The sequence below is a fragment of the Peromyscus leucopus genome, chromosome 7 (genome assembly GCF_004664715.2).
Source record: "Peromyscus leucopus breed LL Stock chromosome 7, UCI_PerLeu_2.1, whole genome shotgun sequence".
Lineage (NCBI taxonomy): Eukaryota > Metazoa > Chordata > Mammalia > Rodentia > Cricetidae > Peromyscus > Peromyscus leucopus.
The window spans coordinates 7,503,130-7,528,707 of record NC_051069.1 but is presented as its reverse complement, the minus strand read 5'-3'; the positions used below and the strand labels follow the sequence as shown (position 1 = coordinate 7,528,707).

At 50.1% G+C, this 25,578-nt stretch overlaps 1 protein-coding gene across 1 annotated transcript; it reads left to right on the top strand.

The window, feature by feature from the left end:
• Positions 1–8,604: 8,604 nt before the first annotated feature.
• Positions 8,605–25,354, top strand: LOC114691348 (cartilage intermediate layer protein). Its single transcript, XM_037207402.1, is given in 11 exon segments — positions 8,605–8,932; positions 9,531–9,581; positions 10,702–10,860; positions 13,165–13,254; positions 13,887–14,156; positions 16,799–16,978; positions 17,930–18,099; positions 18,101–18,245; positions 19,007–19,115; positions 19,923–20,080; positions 22,868–25,354. Coding segments are annotated over 9 exon segments (3,552 nt in total). The 5' UTR covers positions 8,605–8,932; positions 9,531–9,581; positions 10,702–10,799; the 3' UTR covers positions 25,237–25,354.
• The last annotated feature ends 224 nt before the right edge of the window (positions 25,355–25,578 follow it).

Genomic DNA, 25,578 nt, shown 5'->3' with positions numbered 1-25,578 from the left:
TCTGCAAGTAACCTTCAGGGCAGCTTCTGCAATCTCCCAGGAACCTCCTCTGAAGAAGGCAGTCAGGATGCGGCTCAAGCCTCTTGGGGGGGTTCTCTAGCCCGAAAGTGAGCTGAAAGCTTGAGGGCTCTGGTCTCTGCTGGGGCCAGGAAGAGGCTGAGCTTCTACTGGGCAGAACCTGGCTCTCCTGCCAAGTTCCTTCCTCTGGGCTGTGAAAGCCCCCTGCAGACCCTCCCCCCCCAGGAGGAGAAAAGCCGATATCAGGGCTCCCCTTGCATGGCACAGGCAACAAGCTGTCTCCACACTCAGTCCTCTAGTGAGAGCACCTATTAGTTCCCAGGGCAACGAGGAAGATGATGGTGACAGGGTGGCCTTGAGCGCGCAGCCCACGCTCACGGCGGACAGTCTGTCCCAGGGGAGTAGAGGCTATTGGTCCGCTGCACAGATAGCTGGGCGCTGTCCAGAGAGGACCGTGGTGAAGGAGATCTCCTGGCCTGGGACAGAGCTAGTGGCTCCCAGGGGTCTGCTATGGGCAAGGCTGACTTGGGACTTCTGGGCTTACCCATAGGGACCCTCGCTCTCCCTGGGTGTGCCTTTCCTCCTTGAGGTATGGGAGGAAATGGGTAGTATGTATGGTAGGTATCTTTGATCATCAAAGCAGAAGTAGAGAGTCACCTCGGACAGGGCTTTTCTGGCCAGGGACTAAGTGTGTGTGTGTGTGTGTGTGTGTGTGTGTGTGTGTGTGTGTTCATGTGCACATATGTGTGCAGATATACATGTGTGAGCATGCATGTGGAATCCAGAGGTCAACCCTGGGTGTTGTTCCTCAGGAGCCATCTGCTTTATATTTTGAGAGAGGGTCTCTGGGACCTATAATTTGCCAGTGAGACTGACTAGTGAGCTCCCGGGATCTGCCTGTCTCTTCCCCAGGGCTAGGAAGATACGCATGCACTATTACACTTGGCATTTTGTGGGGGAGGGGGTGGGGTGGGACTCAAAGTCAGGTTCTGGTGCTCCTGTGAAGAGCATTTTCCAGACTGAGCTATCTTTGCAGTCCTCACAGCTCCTGGATGACCCAAACATGTCGTCTGAGGGCCTCACAAGTGCCAGGCAAGTTAAGCACTATGGTTCTCCCCAGGAGACCGATGCAGCCCACAGAAGCAGAACCTCTTGGCCAAGGTCAGAGGATAGACAGAAGGGTGGGGGTGGGGCCTCAGATGGGAACAGAGTCACAGAACCCATGTTTCTTGAGGGACCATGAAGCCCCAGGCAGCCTGGGAGCTCACTCCATTGGCTGGGAGGACATCTCTGTCACCGCTTTTTCTAGGGCTAGGCTGTGACTACTCCAAGGCCCAGAGCATGGGTAGGTCACCTCTGCTGGTTCAATCCTGGGTTCCTCTTTGGAAAGGCACGCCCTTTGGTGAGGGGGAGGAAGCATTTTTGAGGTGAAATGTTGTCGAACAGCCATGAATGGAAAATATTAAAAGTCCAATGGCGCCAACAAGACTCATGCCAGAGACAGAAAGTACAGGGAAGAGGAGGGAGCATCCTTGTTATTGAGGACCCAGGGGTCTGCAGGGAGTCAACTAGCGGTCACCCACACCCTGTATCCCAGGCCATCTCCATCTTCAGGACTAGCACGAGCCTCTCCGGGGCCAGAGGAAGGCCCTGGCATGATGACCTGAGGAAAGCCTGTGGGTCTGTTAGGTTTGGTTTGCCCGGTACTCTGGGGAGGGCAGAGAACACAGCAGTGTGGGCCACGGGCCATTGGGCTATCTCAGTGGCAGTGTGAGAGGCCAGGCTCACTCCACACAGAGTCAGAGCTTTCTGGGTGCTAAAAGGTCAAGAATGGGAAGCTAAGCCAGGACACTCTATCCTGCAGGGCCTCTCACCACCGGGAGGGTGAGGGTGGGTGGGGGGCAGGAAAAACAACGTCAGTAGATTGTGATTACAGTTCTTCTGGAAGAGTGCTCAGGGACTGTGGGGCGGAAGAGGGAAGATTAACTGAGAGAGATGCAGAGGAGGACTGAGTCTCTCCACGGGGAGCAGACAAACTTCAGGAGAAACACAGGAAGGAGCCTGGGAGAAAATGTGCTGGGAACCCAACACACGTCCTCCACGGAAGCAGCCAGCGCTCTTAACTCTGAGCCTCTCTATCTCTCCAGCTCTCTTTTCTAGGACATTTTAATGGAACGATTGCTTGAGAGATCTGAAACATGAAAGAAGGGGTCTTGAAAGTACTTGGGAGAGACGACATGGAGTCACCATCTGTTCCAGGTACTGTCTCTGTGGAACAAATGACCCAAGTTTCACTGCCTTAAGTGATAACCGTTTTATCATGCCCCACAGACTCGGTAGCTCAAGATTTCATGCAGGACTCAACTGGACAATGTGTTCTTCCCTCCCTCCATTTGGAATACTCTTGGGATTTATAAACAACTCAGGTTTTTTGCTTCTTTTTCCTATTTATTTAATATGTGTTTGTCTATATGTTGGGGTGAGTGTATGCTACATGTGTGCAGGTACCCAAAGAGGCCAGAAGAGGGCGTTGTGAAGCATCGGATGGGGTGCTGGGAACTGAACTCCAGTCGTCTGCAAGAGCAGCAAGCACTCTGTGTCACGGAGCCAATCTCTCCAGCCCCGATTGTAGAAACCCCTACAGTTTTAAAACATTTTATTTCATGTAGATGAGTGTTTTGCCTGCATGTGTGTCTGTGTGTCACATGCATGCTTGGTGCCCTCAGAGGACAGAGAGGGCATCAAGTCCCTGGGACTGGAGTGATGGTGGTGAGCCACCACGTGGGAGCTGGGAATCAAACCCGGGTCCTCTGGAAGAGCACAAGTGCTTTTTTTGTTTGTTTGTTTGGTTTGTTTGTTTGTTTGTTTGTTAGAGACAGGGTTTCTCTGTGTAGCTTTGCGCCTTTCCTGGAACTCACTTGGTAGCCCAGGCTGGCCTCGAACTCACAGAGATCTGCCTAGCTCTGCCTCCCGAGTGCTGGGATTAAAGGCGTGCGCCACCACCGCCCGGCCGAGCACAAGTGCTCTTAACTGCTGAACCACCTCAATAGGCCCTTCAATTTTTTTAATTCATTGTTTAAATTACAAAGCCCTAGCATTTAAAATTTTTATTTGTTTTTATTTTATGTGCATCAGCGTTTTTGCCTGCATGTATGTCTGTGTGATGGTGTCAGATCTTGGAGTTACAGACAGTTGTGAGCTGCTGTGTAGGTGCTGGGAATTGAACCGGGGTCCTCTGGAAGAGCAGTCAGGGCTCTTAACTGCTAAGCCATCTCTCCAGCCCCCTAAAAGTCATTGTATTTTGAACTATATATATGTGTGTACATGTCTGTGAGTGGCTATGTGCATGTGAGTGCAGGTGTCTACGTGGATACTGGGACCAGTTCCAATTATGTCCTTTGAGGCATTAACTAAGACCACTTAATGACACTCTGCTGATGGGTGAGCTGGTAGAGAGGACCCACGACAACATCATTCACATGTCTGCAGCCTTGGTGGTGACAGCTGGAAGCCGGGCTCAGTGGAGCTGTGGACAAGAGCTGCTGCGGTAGGTTTCTCTGGCACAGTGGTCTCGAGGTAATCAGATTTGACTTCTTACTGCAGCTGATCTTCCTAGAGCAGTGGTTCTCAATCTGTAGTTCATGAACTCTCATCAAAGGGGTTGCCTAAGACCCCCAGAAAACAGATATTTATATTATGATTCATAACAGCAGTAAAATTACAGTTATAAAGTAGCAATGACCATAATTTTATGGTTAGGAGGTCACCACAACATGAGGAGCTGTATTAAAGGGTTGCAGCATTAGGAAGGTTGAGAACCACTGGACCACACTGAAAGACCCAAGAGAAGAAGCTGTATGGCATGGAAGTCATGAGGCCACCTGAGACTCAAGGTGAGAGAAGTTCAGTTCTTCATCTTGATGTGGAGTAGTGTAATCACTTAGTACAAGAATGGGGGATACAGCTGGGCATGGTGGCGCACACCTTTAATCCTAGCACCTGAGAGGCAGAGGCAAGTGGATCTCTGAGTTCAAGGCCAGCCTGGTCTACAGAGCAAATTCCAGGACAGCCAGGGCTACACAGAGAGAGAGAGAGAAGAGAGAGAGAGAGAGAGAGAGAGAGAGAGAGAGAGAGAGAGAGAAAGGAAGGAAGGAAAGAAGGAAGGAAGGAAGGAAGAAAGGAAAAGAATGAGCGATATAATGGAAGCCATCTTAGACATGGAGAGAGAACAGTTCTGAAGACATTGTCTGTGTACCTGGATCTAATTTTACAAGCATGATGCCTGTAATGCCAGCACTTTGGAGCCAGGGGCAAGAAGACTGATACAGTCCAAAGTCAGCCTGAGTTACAGTGTGAGACCTCATCTCAAAAATAAAGTAAGGGCTGGGGATGTTTCAGTTGATAGAATGCCTGCTTGTATGCATGGAGCTCTGGGTTTGGTCTATAGCGCTGCATAAAACAGGGCGTGGTGGTGCACATCTATACTCCTAGCACTTGGGAGGTGGCGGCAGGAGGCACAGGGGTTCAAGGTCACTTTTGGTCATACAGTGAGTTTGAGGCCAGCCTTGGCTTACATGAAGGCTTGCCTGGGTCTGGAAAGCCTCTCCAGGCCACAGGAGGGCACCCAGGGTGGGGGTGGGGGTGTCAAGAGTGTTAGCGACAGAGAACACCGCCCTCTGGAGTCGTCAGGGTCAGCCCATCCCACCTTCCCTGCCAGGCTTCTTTCTCAACAGCAGAGTGGAGATCCTTGACCATAGGACTTAGCCCCAGAAGGCCAGCTAAGCCGGGCCCCAAATTCTTCTGCTGCCTGGGTGGGAGTAGGGGGTGATGAATGAATTTCCAGAGTGTTCCAAGCAGGGGATTGGAGCTGCTTGCCGACAAGCTTGGCCTGCGGAAGTCCCAGATGGCTGACCCATCCAGGCCAGGCCTTGGATAGTACAGGCCTATGGCTGCCTCCCAATCCCTGTCTGTCTCAGGGTCCTGGCTGAGGAAGCAGCAACCTCTTCCTCAGAGGGGATCTTGGAGGAGAGGCTTGGGAAAGCTCAGATGCCCTAAGTCTGGTTGTATATAGATAGCTCTTGAGAGGAGACTGATGGGAGCATGGGAGAGGAGCGTGGCAGGAGCTAGGGGGACCCAAACAGCAGGGCTAGAGTTAAGACCCAGAGTCTGTCTGCCTCTCCCATCAATCTTACCTATCTTTTTTTTTTTTTTTTTTTTTGGTTTTTCGAGATAGGGTTTCTCTGTGTAGCTTTGGAGCCTGTCCTGAAACTCACTCTGTAGCCCAAATTGGCCTCGAACTCACAAACATTCACCTGCCTCTGCCTCCTGAGTGCTGGGATTAAAGGCGTGCGCTGCCGCCGCCGCCGCCTCCGCCGCCGCTGCCGCCGCCGCCGCCAATCTTACCTATCTTCCCAACCTCCGCAGTCATACTGCTTTTCTAGCAAGCCTCCTGCCCCACAGGGCCATTTCTCTGGTTCTCTCCTTTCCGTGTGTTAACAGACCTTGCTCTCCTAGAGCTGGGGGGTGGGGAGGGGGTTTAGGAATGCGCTCACTCAGCCCAAACTCTTTTTTTTTTTGTTTTTGTTTTTGTTTTGGTTTTGGTTTTTCGAGACAGGGTTTCTCTGTGTAGCTTTGCGCCTTTCCTGGAACTCACTTGGCAGCCCAGGCTGGCCTCGAACTCACAGAGATCCGCCTGGCTCTGCCTCCCGAGTGCTGGGATTAAAGGCGTGCGCCACCACCGCCCGGCCAGCCCAAACTCTTATTGCAAGGTTGGAGACACTGAGGCCCAGGATTACCTGGGATGTTGCTAGTCCAAGTTCACAAACCAGAATGAGTTACAGGACCAGGACTAGACTTCTGAACCCCAGGTTCTTTTTTTTTTTCCCCTGCCCTTTATTTTAGTGATTGTAGCTCAGTCTCTCTCTACCTGTCTGTCTATTCCTCAGACCTGTTCACCCGGGCTTCATTCCTTTCATACATCTGGGCTGTCAAAGCCTGAGCTGAGGACTGGGCATGTGGCTCAGTTGGCTGGATGCTTGCGAAGCACGCAACAGCCTGGCATACTCTGGTAATTGCAGCACTCGGGAGGTGAGGCAGGAGGATCAGGAATTCATCCTGGGCTACAGAGCAAGTTTGAGGCCTGTCTGAGGTTACAATGAGACCCTTTCCTCAAAACAAAACAACAACCAAAAGAGAGCCACCAAGCCTTAGCTGAAGCCACTTCATGGATTGGCTCTGATGAGCAGGGGTCAGGCTGGGACCAGCTACAGTCACAGAGCCTGTTGGCTAAGGCCTGGGTGCTGGATTGGAAAACAGGCTCCATAAGAAAAAGCCAAACAGACCCCTGTCCGATGTCAACTCCAGAGCCACTGCTGACTCAGCATCCTTCCTCTGTCCCCATTTCCAGGCCGTGTCCCCAATAAGAAACCAAGTTTCTGATCCTCTGCTTACACACCGAGAAAAGCAGAGTTACAATCGGGCTTGAGCATGTGTGCCCACACACAGGCCGACAAGAGGATCCATACTGCTGCATTGTGGGAGCTGGTCCATGAGATGCTCTTTCCTCTGAGTGCGGAGACATGTCTATGATGTATAATATTGATTGTAAACCTTACAGGTTCTGACATCACTTAGGAGACAAGCCTCTGGGCATGTGTCTGATGAAGTTTTAGAAGTGAGTTAAGTGAGGTAAGAAGACCTGCACTAAATGTGGGTGGGTGGTACTGTCGCATGGCAGGGACCCTGGACTAAATAAGGAAGTGGGCTAAGCTGTAGCAGCCACCTCTCTCTGCTTCCTGACTGTGGTTGTAATGTGACCAGCCACCTCAAGTTCCTGCTGCCGTGACTTTCCCGCCATGATGGACTGTGTATCCTTCTTATGCTGTGAGCCCAAATAAACCCGCTCTCTCTTGTTGTCCTTATCCTGGCTCAGCAATGAGAAATGTGACTAATACAACATCCTTCTTGTGGCTTCCCACTGCCCAGCCAAGCTAGCCATCTGCCATGAAGAAGAGCTCATTCAGGCTTTGTGGACCCTAGGTACCCAGCCGCCACCTCCAAGGGTTGGCATGGGACCGGAAGCCCAGGCCAGTTGGATGAGGCTGTGACCTGAGGCAGCACTCGGGAGACTCCCTCTTCATCTTCTGCTTCCAGCTGTGGTTCTATCTTTTCAACCAGTTATCCTCAAAATGTGGTCTGAGGACCACCGACTCCATTGCAAACTCGTCTCATGGTCTACAAAGTCTGTGTGTGGGGCCAAGAAACCTGGATTTATTTGTTTGTTTGTTTGTTTATGTGTATGTGTGCCTGCGTGAGTATATGTGCACCAGGTGCATGCCTGGGGTTCATGGAAGCCAGAGGACATTGGATATCCACCTGGAACTGGAGTTATAGGTGGTTGTGAACTGCCTGATTTGGATGCTGGAAACTGAATTTAAGTCTTCTGGAAGAGCAGTAAGTGCTCTTAAGCTTCAAGCCATTTCTCCAGGCTCCAGTTCCCAGAAGCCCAGATTTTAATAGCCTTCTGATTTTTTTTTTGAGGATGGGTCTTATGTAGCCCAGGCTAACTTCAAACTCTTTGTATAGCTGAGGACCATCTTGTATTCCTGATTGCCTTGCCTCCATCTCCCAGGTTCTGTGATTACAGGTATGTACCACCACACCTGGTTTATGCAGATGGAACTCAGGGCTTTGTTCAGGTCAGGCAAGTGCTCTACCAATGGAACGACACCCCCCCCATTCCCTTCTAGCTGTTCCTTTTCTTTCTTTCTTTCTTTCTTTCTTTCTTTCTTTCTTTCTTTCTTTCTTTCTTTCTTTCTTTCTTTCATTTTTTTAGTTTTTCGAGACAGGGTTTGTCTGTGTAGCTTTGCGCCTTTCCTGGAACTCACTCTGTAGACCAGACTGGCCCCGAACTCACCAAGATCCGCCTGCCTCTGCCTCCCGAGTGCTGGGATTAAAGGCGTGCGCCACCACTGCCCAGCTTTCTAGCTGTTTCTTATGATGCTAAAGTTAGATAGCCATGGCCTAAGACAACAGGCAGCCTCAGGCTGGAGCTGGAAGAGGGAGATGAGGGAAGCCCTAAGGTACAGGCAGCTGCTTAGTCACACACACACACACACACACACACACACATACACACACACACACACACACACACACACACACACACACACACGGCAGGGTCAAAGCACTTCCAATGCTGATTCTCTCTGGTCTCCATGGGTGCAGGGAGGCACACAAATGAAAATGGGGAGGGGTAAGGATGAACTGTCCTTAGGTGATATCCTGTACCCCAGGATCTTTGTCCCTCATCCCTTCTGAGGGTCCCCGAGTGCTCCTTCAAAGGCCAGAGAAGCTGAGTCATTGCCCAGCTCAGAGCAGACACACCCATCCATGGAGACTGAGGTGACCTGTGTGCTGCCAAAGAGAGTTCGGAGTATGTGCTAAGATCTTGTTGTGCCTGGGCTGGCCAGCTGGGGAATGTGGGGGATCAGCAGACCAAGCTTAGGCCAGCACGCACCATCCCAAGCTATGAGATGCTGCCCAGATGGAGAATTCCCCTTGGCCCTTTCCCAGGACTGGGTCCAGTGGCCAGCCTTCCTCCTGACCCCCGTCTCTTTGACATAGACTGTGGTGCTAGGCTGTGGTCCACTTGGGCCATCACTGCTCTATGGTGTCCTTGGCCACCCCGCCCCCCACATCCCCAAGGATCTTGATGTTAAATTCTTGCCCCTGTGAGCTGCTGGGGATGTGGGGCAGGGAGGGAGCCTCACGCTCAGATCTGGTTTCCCGGCTTCTTCCCGTGGCTGGCTGCCACGGGCCGAGCCACCAGCTGTGCTATATAAGGCCGGCAGCTGGACTGCTGGAGAGGTGGAGAAGACTTGGACCCCAAGCTAAGAGCCTTGTTCAGGACACGGTGAGCTCCAACCCTCTCACCCCATCCCTGCATCTTACTGCCTGGCTCTGCTCCTACCCTCATCCATAGACATCTCATCGCTCCTTTTTTTTTTTTTTTTTTTGCTGGCTGACCACCTCACACCCCGCACCCCAAAGACGCCTTTTTCTGCCTGACACTCCTCTTTTGTCCTTTATTATCCAAAGTCGTGCCCTCAGGCCTGCCCACCTGAAGTCACGGTCCCCGAAATGGTCCCATCTTGGTCTCTGTACCTTTTCCTCCTGTGGGCCGGCCACTGGGCACTGTCCAGGAGCTCCGGGGAGCATCGATCGGCTGGGGAGCCCGAGTGTCAGGCCTACTGGGAGGAAATGGTGGGATTGTCGAGAGCCTCTCTGCTGGCTGCCAGATGGGAAATGGTTTTTCCACAAGGTGCCTTGGGCCACCCTGGCCTCTCTGACAGCCTTGGAGCTGTCTCTGGCTTTGCAGGCCTGCTCAGAGCCCGGAAGCTTGGAGTAGCCTGAACCAACCTGGTACAGCGGTTTCAGGGCTAGACAGTCTGCATTGTGGGTTTGTTCGTCTCCTGAGACATTCAGAAATTTAAGGGATCTTTTTCTTCCAGAAAGGAGATGTTTTCTTGCCATTCCTTCTGCACCGGACTTTGTAATTGAAGGTAACTTTTTTTTTTTTTTTTAAGTCTTTCTCTGTAGCTAAGGCCATCCTGGAACTTACTATAATAGCCCAGGCTGGCCTCCAGCTCACAGCCACCTACCTGTCTCAGTCTCCCAAGTGCTGAGATTGGAGGTATAAGTCATCATATGCAACTGGAGGGAATGGGTTTTTAGATCAGATTCTGGGTTGACCTTAATTCTGGGGGGAAAAAATACCCAGCTGAGAGGAACCTGGGCCGCTCATGCCCACCCCATAGTTCTTTAACATTATGTCTGGGCATGTTTTCCTCTCCCCGGTCCTGCAGCCCTGACTCTATGTTTCCAGTTATTGGGAGCCCTGGGTTCTCACTGTGCACCCCATCCAGTTCCCTTTAGCTGGCTCCTGGCTGTGGTGCTCCTGGCCAGGTCGAAAACAAACAGGCCAGAATGGGTTCCAGCTGTGGCCCGTGCACATCTGGGAATGTGTTCTTGGAGGTGGTGCGGCTGAGGCATGGGTGACTTTCAGCCTGCCTGTCTACCCTAAGAGGGCCCACTGTGGCTGGGGCCAGGACTGCATGGCCTTAATATGGAGCCACCTGTACAAAACTATGAACCCCATCAAAGGGTAGCGAAACAAAAGCCTGGGTCTTGAAAGTGATCAGTAAGCTGCCCAGCAGCCCCTGGAAGTAAGCCAGGCCCTTCTTACTGTCAAGGAACTTCTTTATCTCTATCCTCCCTTGGGGCCTGCCTGCTGTGGAACCTGGCACATTTCTACATCTCCCAAACAGCTCGGGTTGGCCGTTCAAGCAGCTGTCACTTCAGTAAGACTCCATTCTATCTACCCTTCACCCTGGAGAGTTCAAGAGCTATTTCTGCTGGAGCCGTAAGAGATGTGACTCGGGCTTGGGATGTAGTTTAGGTGGTAGAGTGCTTGCCTAGCTTGAAGGAAGCCCTGGGTTCCATCCCCAGCACCACATAAAGCCAGCACTCAGAAGATGGAAACTGGAGAATCAGAAGTTCAAGATCATCCTTGTGTACACACTGAATTTGAGGCCAGCCTGGGCTACAGGAGACCATGTCTCAAAAAAAAAAAAAAAAAGTGATCCAGAAGTGTGGGCTATGATACCCTTTGCTTCTCTGCAGATCATTGGCTCTATGAAACATCCCTGGGGAGCCACAGGCCCAACTTTGTGAAGCAGTATCACCCATCTGTGACATTTCTACGTGGCCTTGAGGGGAAGATGGCAGCAACCAAGACCTGGGTACTCTCTCTCCTGGTCCTGGAGTTCACCACTGTGCTCGGTATGCACTAAGTCTCAGCTTGCTCCCCTAGCTTCTACTTGCCACAGAGAAGTCGTTTCTGTTCTGGGACCCAATTATGCATCCGCCTGGCCTGAAGATTTGAGGATGTTTGATAGCTTCTCCTCTGAGATCGTCCTTAGTATTAAAATTCACAGAACAGAATCAAATGGCCAGGATGAGTAGTCACCCATGGGGAGGAAGGAAAAAAGATGGGAAAGTTTCTGTCCCTGTGCACCAGATTTAGCTCTGCGCCTCCTGGCAGCCAAAGCAAAAGGGAGTCACAGGGGAACCACAGAGTTCTCAGAAGCAGGTTTGGGGTTGGTCTGTTTTCAGTTGCATGAAAATTCTTCTGGCCCTAAAAACTCAGTTTCTTTATACCCTGAAGTCAAGTTGGATGGACACACCAGAAATTGTCCTGGTTTGCTTGTCCTCTGCTCCCGGAGGTGACCCAAAGGTCAGAAAGAAGGTGCCTGGCGGAGCTGCTGACGGCCTGAGATGTCTGCACTTTGCGGAGAGCTCTTCCTCTCCCATGTCCCTCGCCTCTTCTCATTTCTAATCCCACTGCTGATGCAAAGACGCCGGCTCACAACCCTTTTAAAGCGGCATGCCCCGCAGGCTCCTGACCACAGACGCAGGAACAAAGGCAGCTCCGCCAGAGTGCCAGCGCTGTGTGTGCCCGCCTCCCGCCTCGCCCTTTCCACCTTGGCAGCTGCTGTTTGTAAAGATGATTAACATTCAGCCATCTGAGGGGAAATCAGATTAGGTTGATTAAAAGGGCTCCCATCACCCCAATTAAGCAGCACAGAGAATTCTGACTTGGCTCCTTGCCTGGGAGTTAATTGCCTTTCAAGGCTTTTGCAGGCCTCCGCTTTTCTTTCTTCTGCTTCTGGAGCCCTCAGCCCAGCTTTATGTAGAGAAGGGCTAGAGAAGGTGGCCCCTGTCCTGAGGGCCCTCTGCTCATGAGGCTGTGGTCAGAACAGGGAGGATCACTGGCCCAGTAGGTTCACTGAGTCCTTTATGGGATGGTGGATTTCAGTGTCAGCCCATCAAGAGAAAGGAACAGCCCCCCCCCCCACCTTTGTGGCAGGCATTGAGCTAGAATAGCTTGCTAACATTTATTCAGTATGTGGCATTGTTCTGAGGATTTTGTGAATGAACTCTTACTGTCCTATTTTTATGAGGACTGGGTCAGGTGGCTTAAATAGCCTGCCCAGGGGTAGTTAGAAAGTGGCCGAGTCTGCAGCCCTCTCCAGAGATACTGGTGTCTCATTTCATAGGACCCTCAGGCCAGCAGGACCTTATGAAGGGGAAATCAGTGTCTCCACTGCATAAGAAAGGAAAATAAGGCTCCATCTTCCCTGGGATAGGTCTAGACTCCCTAGCAGGAGCCTCAACCTACTAGCTACCTGAAGTATCCATCGGCCCCATTTGAAATTTTTATTTATGTATTGACTTATTATTCCTGTGTGTATGTGTGTGGGGAGGTCAGAGAATAACTTGGGGAGTCTGTTCTCTCCTTCCCTGGGATTGAACTCAGGGTATCAGGCTTGGTAGCAAGCGCCTTTACCTCTCAAGCTATCTCTCTGGCCTTAATTTTTTTTAATTATCATATACTAATTATACATAAGAATGGGTTTCATTATATCATTTTCATATAAGTGTAGTATATCTTGATAAAATTAATTCCCATTGCCCTCTCTTGTCCCCCTTCTACTCCTGCTGACATCCCCTTCTTCCTTTTCTTTCTTTCTTTCTTTCTTTCTTTCTTTTTTTTTTTTTTTTAAGATGGGTTATGTAGCCTGGTTGACCAGTCTAGCCAAGTGCTGAGATTAAAAGCATGCACCTAGGCTTGGTCTCTCTCTCTCTCTCTCTCTCTCTCTCTCTCTCTCTCTCTCTCTCTCGTTTTTTGTTTTTGTTTTGCTTTTGAGACAGAGTCTCATGTAGCTTAGGCTGGCCAGGAACTTACTATGTAGCCAAGGCTGTCCTTGAACCTCCGACACTCCAGGCTCCACTTCCCAGGTGCTGAGATTACATGCATGTAAAAAGTCCAGCTGCTCATCCATTTCTAGAACAAGACTGAAAAAGGAACTGTCATTTGTCAAGCATGCCCTCCATGCCAGCCTTGGTGTGTGTTATGGGAAACAGGCTGAGAAATAAAGCGCGTGGGGAGGTTCACGGCAGTGAGTGACTGAGTGGGGGATTTGGACCCATGCTCAGGGTTCATGCTGAATCCACCTCTCCAGACCAGCCCTCTGCATCTTCAAACCCTGTGAGCCCTGGCTTCCTTCTTCTCCTGTCCTGCAGGGAGACAGATGCTTGCCCAGTCAGTGAGAAGAGTCCAGCCTGCGAAGAGGACCTCTAACACCTTTGTCAAGCCTGCTGACTCCCTGGAGAGTGAGTCTCCATCAGAGCAGGGAGAGTTGGGAGGGGGTCTTTACTGAGCTTACTAGGTCAGTCTCTGAAGCCTGGGAAGGATGTTAGGATTTCATGGAAACTATACTTTAACAAGACACTTGGCTATTCTCACCAGGCAGAAGAGTGCAGTATAAGAAAGCTCAGAGCCAGGAAGCTGCCGGGTGTGTTCCAGAAACGGGGTGCTTACATGCTAGAGCTGGTGGTGATGGAAGGGGTAGACGAGCGTGGAAAAATAGCGCAGAGTCTCACCGACACTCTCGCTGACTTGCTAAGAGATTGTTGTGCCAGAGAATGCTGTGGTCCAAGCCACATGGAAAAAGCTTCCCCGATGTACAGTGTTAGAAAGGGGTCGAGTGGGAGAAAGACTAGACAACAAGTCCCTAGCATGGTCCGCCAGGCTGGTGAGAGCTGGGACGGAGGGCTCCACATTGTAAGGCAGAGGAAGGATTGAAGAGTTGGGGGTGAAATAAGGCAGGCGGGGTGGGGGTGGGAAATGGGCATTGACTAGAAACAGAAACAGGGCGGGTTCTCCCGGGTGCATCAGGAAAGGATAGATGGAGTTCACCTGCTCTTCAGGGACGGTTCCTCCTCAACCTGGCTCTGTCTCTCAGGTCCTGGTGAGTGGACAACTTGGTTTAACATCGACCACCCAGGTGGGCAGGGTGACTATGAGCGATTGGATGCTATTCGCTTCTACTATGGGGAGCGTGTGTGTGCCCGGCCCCTGCGGCTAGAGGCCCGGACCACTGACTGGATGCCTGCGGGCAGCACTGGCCAGGTGGTCCATGGCAGTCCCCGTGAGGGCTTCTGGTGCCTCAACAGGGAGCAGAGACCAGGCCAGAACTGCTCCAATTATACAGTGCGCTTCCTCTGCCCACCAGGTGAGTCGGAATGGCCCCAGCCCTTGCCTCTGGGCAGCCTTGGCCCAGGAGAGGCCAGGATCCGAATAGCACATACCTGCATAGGCTCCCAGTCTCTTAACAGCTACAGAGTCTCATTAGTGCGATAAGGGCCCCAGAACTGCTCCAGCCGCCGACCTGCTGTGTTGCATTCCAGTGGCCCAGTAGGGAAGGTGGCACTTGGAGTCTAACTTCTGGGGTTTGACTCTAGCTTACTGTGCACAACTGTGTTGTTTATTTATTCATTATTTACTTTTGTGGTACTGGGGATTGGACCCAGGACATTACGTTAGGCAAAGCCCTCTGCTACTGAGCTACATCTCCAGCCTTCTGCCTATTTATTTATTTATTTATTTATTTTTTTTAAATAATGAGATAGGGTTTCACTAAGTTGCCCAGGCAGGTCTTACATGTGATTCTCCGGTCTCTGTCCCAAGTAGCTGGGATTATAAATATAGGAAAACAAGCCTAGAGCAATTGTATGCCTATAGCCCAGGCTGGCCCTGAACTTCCTATGTAGACTTTGGATGACCTTGAACTTCAGATCCTCCTGATGGTGCCAGCTCCCAAGTGCTGGGACTCTAGGCACGTAGCACCAGGCCTGGGGGCTGGGTCCTCCAGCAGGCCTCGAACTCACAAGCCGTGTCGAGTGCTGATTATGCAGGGCCACAAGCATTCTATGAGCTGCATCTCCAGTCTTCTCCCCTCCTCCTCCTTGTTTTTTTTTTTGGGGGGGGGCAGGGGGAAGTAGGGTCTAGCCCTAGTTTGCCTGGGAATCATTATGTAGCCCAGGCTATCCTTGAACTCCTGACCCTCCTGCCTCTCTCCAGAATGTTGAGATTACAGCCATGTTCCTCTATGTCCAGCTGCAAGTGTATATTTTAGACAAGTTTTTGAGGCTCCTTAGTCTTATGTTCTCACATGTTCCTCAGTGTGAGGGATTCGACGTAGGGTCCTTCATATACTAGGCAAGTGCTCTTTCACACAGCTGCACTCCTAGTCCTCTTAAAACATACTTTTTTCTGTATTTTTGTTTTGAGAGAATCTTGGTAAATTACCCAGGCTGGCCTTAGACTCATGATCCTTCTGTTAGGGGATTATAGATATTGGCCTCTTACATGTGGAACAGGAGTAACAGTGTATCTCAAGGGTTTAACATTTTTAGTTTTTTTTTTTTTTTTTTTTTTTTTTTTTTTTTTTTTTTTAAGTTTTGCTATAAAGTCTCACTGCACAGTTTAGGCTGGCCTCAAACTTACTACTGTAGCTCAAACTAGTCCCTATAATCATCTGACTCAGCTTTCCAAGTGCTGTCCCTCCATTTGTGGGGGTTTTGATGAAGCTTACGTGAGATAATAATTAATGAAGCAGTTGAGCCCAGGTTCACTAAATGTCAACTGCTGCTACAATTTCTGTGTGCAAGATGCTGGCTACCCTCATTATTCAACCTTGGCAATTGACCTTGAGACATTGCTATCTCAACAGGCCACATGAGGCTTAGAGAAGTCAAGTTAGTCTACCAGCTGCACAGCTAAGTGCTACACGGGGATTTGAATCACATCCATGTTTGCAGAATCCATGTTCTTTATATTCCATTCTGTCCACACACTGGACAGTGCAGATATTAAGTGACCTGCTGCAGGCCTGGACTCTGGACGGGCACCCTGCCCCTGGGGCTCTACCTGTCGATACAGACTGATGCTGCAGAACCAGGAGCCTGTGATAGTTTTATGCTGTTGGGAGCCCAGCTGTTCTCTCCAGTAAGGGTTGAGCCTCCTTTTTATGCACAGGCTGTAGGAGAGAAGTGAGGACATAGGCAGGAGTCTGGCTATTTAGGTCATTGTGAACTACAGGCCCTGAATTCCCAGGGAGCCTGTCTTCAGGGAGCATGTGGTTGTTTTCACACTAGTGGAGGATGCTGCCCCCCCCCCACACACAACATAGGTCCTAAGACAACAGTGAAGGACAAAAACAAAACAAAAAAACAAAAAACCTTTCACCCATATGTTGCCTCTGTGCAAGTTAGAAACATTACTTCCTCAAGACTCTTAACTTCCCTTGTTAGGGGAAAAAAAATCATTGTAGGGCTGGGGTGTAGCTCAGTTGGTCAAGTGCTGGCTTAGCATCCACAAAGCAATAGGTTTCGTCTCCAGCAACACCTAAACTGGATATGTGGTAGTCTGCCTCCTTATAATTACAGCAATCAAAAGGTAGAGGCAGGAGGATCAGATGTTGGAGGCCAGTCTTGGTTACATGAGACTGTCTCAAAAATTATTATTATTATTATTATTTATTTATTTTTTTTTTTTTTTTTGGTTTTTCGAGACAGGGTTTCTCTGTGTAGCTTTGCGCCTTTCCTGGAACTCACTTGGTAGCCCAGACTGGCCTTGAACTCACAGAGATCCGCCTGCCTCTGCCTCCCAAGTGCTGGGATTAAAGGCGTGCGCCACCACTGCCCGGCTCAAAAATTATTTTTAATTCATTGAAATAAATAGAAATATCAGTGAGGCTTCTGATGTCAACAGGGACCTTGTGCTCCCGCACCAGAGAAGAAACACTCGTGGGGTCAGACGTCCTGACCCAATCCCCCGGGGGAGAAAGTGACTTCTGCTGCTCTCATCTTCCAGGGTCCTTGCGGCGAGATACAGAGCACATCTGGAGTGCTTGGTCTCCCTGGAGCAAATGCTCAGCTGCCTGTGGTCACACCGGGGTCCAGACCCGTACCCGCACGTGCTTGGCACAGACAATGTCACTGTGCAGTGAGGCCACCGAGGAGGGCCAGCTCTGTGTGAGCCAGGCCTGCACAGGTACCTGCCTCCCTCTGCGCACTGGGCTTCTGTGATAGGTGAGGTTGAAATAGTCTGAAGGATGGGCTAGAGGGTCAGTGAAAGATGGAGTCATTCCTTCACTCATCGATCCCTAACTGAGCAGGTCATTTGCTCTGATGGGAGACATACAAGACAGCTAGGAACACAGGGCATTGTCAATTATTACAGTTTAAGAAATCAGCTGGGCAGTGGGGGTGCATGCCTTTAATCCCAGCATTTGGGAGGCAGAGGCAGATGGATCTCTGAGTTCAAGACCAACCTGGTCTACAGGACAGCCAGGACTACACAGAGAAAACCTGTCTTGAACCCTACACACACACACACACACACACACACAAAACAAAAGAAGAAAGAAAGAATGAGAGAGAGAGAGAGAGAGAGAGAGAGAGAGAGAGAGAGAGAGAGAGGAGAAAGCCAGGTGGTGGTGGCGCACACCTTTAATCCCAGCACTTGGGAGGCAAAGGCAGGCAGATCTCCATGAGTTTGAGGCCAGCCTGGTCTACAGAGCGAGTTCCAGGACAGGCTCCAAAGCTATACAGAGAAACCCTGTCTCGAAAATCAATCAATCAAACAAACAAACAAAAAAAAAAAAAAAAAAAAAAAAGAAAGAAAGGAAGGAAGGAAGGAAGGAAGGAAGGAAGGAAGGAAGGAAGGAAGAAAGAAAGAAAGAAAGAAAGAAAGAAAGAAAGAAAGAAAGAAAGAAAGAAAGAAAGAAAGAAAGAAAGAAGGAAAAGAAGCCAGGAAGTTGTAGAGAGGAAGTTTCCTGGGCTAAATCTGAAGGGTGAATAGAAATTAGTTGTACAGGCAGTAAGGAGGAGTTAAGAAAGACCCAAGGAGGAAAGGAAGGGTGTGTGAGCATCCAGGCTGGGAGAGGAGGCAAGATGGGTCGGAATCCATAAAGCCCTGCTGATATGGCTCCTTGTCCCACAGCCTGTGACCTGACCTGCCCCATGGGCCAGGTAAATGCTGACTGTGATGCCTGCATGTGCCAGGACTTCATGCTTCATGGGGCCATCTCCCTCCCTGGAGGTGCCCCAGCTCCGGGGGCCACTGTCTACCTGCTGGCCAAGGCACCAAAGATGCTGACCCAGACAGACAGCTAGAGGGAGGTTCCGAGTTCCCGGCTTGTGTCCTGATGGCAAGAGCATCCTGAAAATCACCAAGACCAAGTTTGCTCCGATTGTGCTCACGATGCCCAAGACTAGCCTGAAGTCGGGCACCGTCAACGCCGAGTTTGTGAGGGCAGGTGACTAAGTGCCCTGTGGTAGGGGGGTTACAACGTTGAAAGCTCCTTCCCCGGCTCACTCAGTGTAAAAATCTTTGCTATGACCCACAAGCCCGATCTCCTCTGGCTTTCCCTAATTTTTTTTCTTTATTCCTACGGTGCAGAATCAATCCGTTATAGCCACAAAGGCTTCTTTGTCTGCTTCTCAAATATAGCTCCATCCCTGCCTCGGGCTTTGGCACTTGCTGGGTGTACTCAGGGTAGAGTGTTCTTCCACTAGATATTCATAGGTCCAGCACCCTGAGGCATGAGGATTCCCTGACTACCTTGTCTAAAATAGTCCATGACCACAAAGGTTTGTACGTCCTAGAGGAGCTTGGGAAGCTCAGAAATGGTGTAGAATAGTTAAAAACAAAAACAAAACAAAACAAAAAGTCTGTCCTGCTGGGGGCAGAAGATCATGAATAGTGCATAAGTGAGCTACTTAGTTCTATCCTTTGCAGCACTTAAGAGTGTGGCTGGCACCAGGTCCCAGCATTCTCCACTGTCCCCTCCAGATGCTACCAGAGAAGTTTATGGGAACAGGTCCCGGATGGAGAGGGTGGAGGAGGGGAATCCACTGGCGGTCAATTCCTTTGGGTATTAGGGGGCACCAGAGATGGGCAGGGGGTAGGATAAAGCCATACAATTTCAATACCACCGAAGACCCCGAGGAAGCTGGGCTCTCCAGAGCCTGTCACAGAGTAAGAAACCCAGACACCGTTTCTCATCTTCTCCCCCAGAGACTCCGTACATTGTGATGAACCCGGAGACGAAAGCGCGGCGGGCCGGGCAGAGTGTGTCCTTGTGCTGCAAGGCCACAGGGAAACCCAGTCCAGACAAGTACTTCTGGTGTGTATTCCCTCAGCCACCCTCCCCAGTTCTCTCTGAAATCGGGGCTTGCTCGCCTTGTGTCTAGACCAAACCGTAGCAATGGCTCATAGAATAAAGGCGTATGTGGGTTACTGGTGCAGAGCCTGAATAATGGCGTTTACAAGTGGGGGGGGGTCTGCAGGGTTGTTGCCCAGACAACCAGCTAGTCCTCCTACACCTCAAAGCTCAGCTCACTCTCCCAAAATCCCTCTCTCTCTCTCTCTCTCTCTCTCTCTCTCTGAGATCGGATTTCTCTATGTAGCCCTGGCTCTCCTGGAACTTGATCTGTACATCAAGGTGGCCTCAGTTTCACAGATTTCACACCTCTGCCTCCTGACTGCACCACCATGCCTGTCTCTTGACCTTAGTTAGGGTCCTAACATGCATGTTCTTATACCAATCAGCAAGATTCTTCAGTTCTGCTTCCCCCAGCAAGGTCAGAATCCTCAGTGCTAGGGCTGAGTTCTTTGCCCTCCAATAAGCACATATAGCCACTAGTTTGTTTAGAATGCCAACAGTTCTGGGAGGTCAGTTGGAGATCAGTGCTCTTGTTTTACAGAGCAGGAAGCTGTAATGCAGAGAGGTTAGAGGATTTGTCTAAAGATCCCCCATCAATTAAGAGGTGGGGCTGGGGCTCAGAAGCAGTTTCCCAACTCCCAGCCAACCAGGTGCTCTTGGGCAAGCCAAGTGAAAGTGAACCATCCCCAGTCCCCTGCTTCCTGGCACATCTTCAGGTTTACCTCTCCTCTTGTGGCCCACTGGGGCTCTACCTCTGCATCCTTATAGGTACCACAACAACACGTTGCTGGATCCCTCCCTCTACAAGCATGAGAGCAAGCTGGTGCTGAGGAACCTGCAGCAGGACCAGGCAGGGGAGTACTTCTGTAAGGCACAGAGTGATGCTGGGGCCGTGAAGTCCAAGGTTGCCCAGCTGACGGTTATCGGTAAGCCTGTGTGGGTCTCAGGGGTCCTGGGTCTACATCAGGGCTGGCTGAGCACTGCAGTCAGCATCACTGGGCAGGAAATGCTTGGGGTTTTCTATGATGTATACTGTACCAGGCCCTCTGGGATATAATGAAGAGCTACCTACGTCTTGCTGTCGTAGCACCATCATTTGAGGTGTGTATGTGTGTGTGTGTGTGTGTGTGTGTGTGTGTGTGTGTGTGTGTAGAAATGTAAATAAAATTCAATCAAGACAAAAACATGTAGGGCTTGGGGATGTTGCTCAGTTGGTACAGTAATTGTCTAGCATGTAGACAATAATGAAGCCCTTGGTTCAGTTCCCAGCACTGCAAAAACCCAGAAGATGAAGGTAGGGGGTCAGAAGGTCACGATCATCAGCAGCTACATAATCAGTTTGAGATAGCTTTGGCTACATTAGATCCTGTCAACTTGCCCCTGAAATTCAGAAAAATGTAGCTAAAATAGGAGCCCAGGCCCTAATGACAAGAAATAGATACCTTCCAGGTAGCTAAGGCATGGTAGCACATGCCTGTAATCCCAGCATTTGGGAGGTAAGGGGAGGATCAGGAATTCAAGGTCATTTTCTCTTATGTGGTGGGTTCAAGGCTAGCCCTGACTATATGAGACTTTAATCTCAAAAATCCAGCCCTCCTCCAAAAGTAAAACCCTCCAAACTGATATTGTGCAGTGACCCCCAGGAGTCTGATTTTTGTCTGAGGTGTGGCCTGGACATGCATGGCTTCAAAGCTCCTCACTTCATTCTGCTTTACAGTGAAGGTTGGCCAGTCTTGATCTTAGAGAAGCCTCAGCACAGTGTGTGGAGGGAGAAGTGGTATGGATTGTGGGGCTACAGAAGCAGGGGACTGAGCACGTGTTATACGAAAGGGTGACCCGATTAAAGCTGGCTTCTAAAAGAAAACTGGAGGGGCAAGGACTTCAAGCCAAAGGCCTATCAAACCTGTCTTGGACAGTGAGGGGAAGAGGATATCTTAGGAATTGGCCTAAACGGAATAAAACAAAGCAGAGGAAATGAAAATTCATTGGAAGAATTATGGAACATTTCACAGACTCCAAGAAAATTGAGCAACAGACCTCAGAACAGACAAGGCAAAGGGCCTTTAGTGAGGAAGCGAGGAGTGTTCCAGCTGTCACAGCAACACACCCTGTTGCCACAGTGATCCTTTCATGATGCTTTCCTATTCGGAAGTTCAGTTGACAGATAACGACGGCACACTCCTTCCAAATATGTGTGTACACTGCTTTAAGTTTAACGTAAAGGGGAACTAAAGAGAAAATGGTGTCAATGTGAAATAGAATTATGTCAATAGCTAAAAGCTCTGGCACAATAACTAAGAAGATAGAGAGAGCTGACATCTGTGCTTACTCAAGTGATCATGGATGTGACCTATAAAGGTTGATGGGTACAGAGGTGGCATCCCAGTGGTTTAGTCTTTGAATACTACTATTATAAAGACATCTGTTTTTTTCAATTGAGAAACAATTCTGGGCATTGTTCCAAGCTAAGCGAAGTGGAGTCTTATATTGATTCATGTGGTAGTTGACGTCTTGAGAACTTCAGTGTATGGTAGAGGCCATGAGGAAAACACCAGGCTGCCATTACTTTAAACAGGGCTTGTTTTTGTTTGTTTGTTTTTGGTTTTGTTTATTTGTTTGTTTTGAGACAAGGTTTTATATAGCCCAGGCTGGCCTCAAACCCATTATATGGCCAAGAATGACCTTGAGTTTATGATCCTTCTGCCTCTACCTCCCAAGTGCTAGGATTATAAGTGTGTGTCACCATGCCCAGGTAAAACAGGGTTTCTGGGGTTACAGAGATGGCTCAGTGGTTAAAAGCACTGGCTACTCTTCCAGAGAACCCAGGTTCTATTCCTACATGGTAACTTAAAACCATCTGTAACTCCAGTTCCAGGGGATCCAATGCCATTTTCTGGCCTCCACGGACAGTCTTTTGGACTCTGTAGGCACAGAAACACACAGGCAAAACACCCATGTATACAAAATAAAAACAACAAAAACAGGGTTTCTGCCTACATGAATGTTTCCTGAGATGCATGAAAATCCCTGAGGATGCAGGAAGTGCCAATCATTGCAGGACACAGGTCATGAACAGCTCCTTTCTCTTATTTGCCAGCAACACCTCCGATTTTGCTGATAATCTCAAAACACCCTCACACATTTTCAAGATCCCTCCATTGAGAACTGCTGTTGTTTCCCTGTGCATGTATAAAACAGTTAGTAATAGCTGTCCCATATCCCCAAGAAAGTTCTGGGAGAGTCAGGGTTGCAGTTATATAAGTCCTTTGAAAACTGTAGAAAGGAAGGGATGTGGCTCAGTGGTAGAGCAATTGTCTAGCATACACAAGGCACTGGGTTCAATTCCCAGCACTACCACCACACACACACACACACACACACACACACACACACACACACACACCCCAAGCTGGCTTGGAGGCACATACTTAGCAATCCCAGCACTTGGGTGGTAGAGGCAGAAGGATCATGAATTTAAGATCATCCTAGGCTACAGCACAAGCTTGAGGCCAACCTGGACTATGTGAGACCCTGTCTCAACAAAACAAAAACAAAATCAAGAGAGGAGAGAGAGAGAGAGAGAGAGAGAGAGAGAGAGAGAGAGAGAGAGAGAAGGAGAGAGAGAGAGAGAGAGAGAAGAGAACACATTGAGTTGAAGTACTCTGTGTAAGACAGGAATTTCCAGTTTAACATCCATACCGTTTCTTCTTTAGCACATGATGAGAGTCCTTGCAACCCGACCCCTGAGAGCTATCTTATCCGGCTGCCCCACGACTGCTTCCAGAATGCCACCAACTCCTTCTACTACGATGTAGGCCGCTGCCCGATCAAGACCTGTGCTGGGCAGCAAGACAATGGGATCCGGTGCCGGGATGCTGTGGAGAGCTGTTGTGGCATCTCCAGAACAGAGGAGAGGGAGATCCAGTGCAGTGGGTACACACTACCCACCAAGGTGGCCATGGAGTGCAGCTGCCAGCAATGTGCAGAGACACGGAGCATCGTGAGGGGCCGAGTCAGTGCCGCTGACAACGGGGAGCCCATGCGCTTTGGCCATGTGTACATGGGGAATAACCGTGTGAGCATGACTGGGTACAAGGGCACATTCACCCTCCACATCCCCCAGGATACGGAGAGGCTGGTGCTCACATTTGTTGACAGGCTGCAGAAGTTTGTCAATACTACCAAAGTGCTGCCCTTCAACAGAAAGGGGAGTGCGGTGTTCCATGAGATCAAGATGCTGCGGCAGAAAGAGCCCATCACATTGGAAGCCATGGAAACCAACATTATCCCCCTGGGAGAGGTGGCTGGTGAAGACCCTGTGGCTGAACTGGAGATTCCATCCAGAAGTTTCTATAGGCAGAATGGGGAGCCCTTCACAGGAAAGGTGAAGGCCAGCGTGACCTTCCTGGATCCTCGGAATATTTCCACGGCCACAGCTGCCCAGAGTGACCTGAACTTCATCAATGATGATGGAGACACCTTTCCCCTTCGAACATACGGCATGTTCTCAGTGGACTTCAGAGACGAGGCCACTTCTGAGTCACTGAATGCTGGCAAGGTGAAGGTCCACCTTGACTCGACCCAGGTCAAGATGCCAGAGCACGTGCCAGCCATGAAACTCTGGTCGCTCAACCCAGACACAGGACTGTGGGAAGAGGAAGGCGATTTCAAATTTGAAAGCCAGAGGAGGAACAAGAGGGAAGAGAGAACCTTCCTAGTGGGCAACATGGAGATCCGAGAGAGAAGGCTCTTTAACCTGGACGTCCCTGAAAGCCGAAGGTGCTTCATCAAGGTGAGAACTTACCGGAGCGAGAGGTTCTTGCCCAGTGAGCAAATCCAGGGGGTTGTAGTCTCAGTGATCAATCTGGAGCCCAGAACTGGCTTCTCATCTAACCCCAGGGCCTGGGGCCGATTTGACAGTGTTATCACAGGCCCCAATGGGGCCTGCCTGCCTGCCTTCTGTGATGACCAGTCCCCTGACGCTTACTCCGTCTATGTCTTGGCAAGCCTTTCCGGAGAAGAATTAGAGGCAGTAGCGTCTTCTCCTAAATTCAACCCAAATGCAATTGGTGTCCCTCAACCCTACCTCAACAAACTTAAATACCGTCGGACCGACCATGAGGACCCACGGGTTAAAAAGACGGCTTTCCAAATCAGTATGGCCAAGCCGAGACCTAACTCAGCTGAAGAGAGCAATGGACCCATCTATGCCTTTGAGAACCTTCGGGCGTGTGAAGAGGCACCGCCCAGTGCAGCCCACTTCCGGTTCTATCAGATTGAAGGGGATCGCTATGACTACAACACTGTTCCTTTCAATGAAGATGACCCCATGAGCTGGACTGAAGACTACCTGGCATGGTGGCCCAAGCCAATGGAGTTCAGGGCCTGCTATATCAAGGTAAAGATTGTGGGGCCCCTGGAGGTGAATGTACGATCCCGCAACATGGGGGGCACCCACCGGCAGACAGTGGGGAAGCTCTATGGGATCCGAGATGTGAAGAGTACTCGGGACAGAGACCAGCCTAATGTCTCATCCGCCTGCCTGGAGTTCAAGTGCAGTGGAATGCTCTATGACCAAGACCGTGTAGACCGCACGTTAGTGAAGGTCATCCCCCAGGGCAGCTGCCATCGGGCCAGTGTTAACTCGATGCTGCATGAGTACCTGGTCAACCACCTTCCACTAGCAGTCAACAATGACACCAGTGAGTATACCATGCTGGCACCCCTGGACCCCCTGGGCCATAATTACGGTATCTACACGGTCACTGACCAGGACCCTCGTACAGCTAAAGAGATTGCACTGGGCCGGTGTTTTGATGGTACTTCCGATGGCTCCTCCAGAATCATGAAGAGCAATGTGGGAGTTGCCCTGACCTTTAACTGCGCAGAGAGGCAGGTGGGCCGCCAGAGTGCCTTCCAGTACCTCCAAAGCACGCCGGCCAGGTCCCCAGCTGCAGGCACTGTCCAAGGAAGAGCACCCTCCATGAGTCAGCAGCGGGCCAGCAGGGGTGGCCTGCGCCGGCGTGAAGGAGTGGTCCCCCGGAGGTTTTCTGGGGTTGCTCAACAACCTCTGAGCAACTAAGTCTTGGGGTCTTCATAGTCCTCCCTGTCCACCTCAGGTGACAGCTGTTGTGAGACTTTCGCACGAATTGTCACTTGTTAATTTAAACACATCTGTTTTGGTGCATCTTGCTTCTCTGTACCTTTACTTATTGTCTCTGTCTCATGATGCTGGTTGGCACATGGCCCCCAGGATGACAAAATAAAGATCCTTTTTTTTTTAAAAAGAAACAAAAGGAATTGGTAAACTTCTGCAACTTTGGCTCTTCATTTTGCTGTGACTGCAAACACACTTCTTTTGTATGGTTTTACCAGCCTCTATACTAATGATAATTTAATACAAATGAAACAAATGAACAGTCTA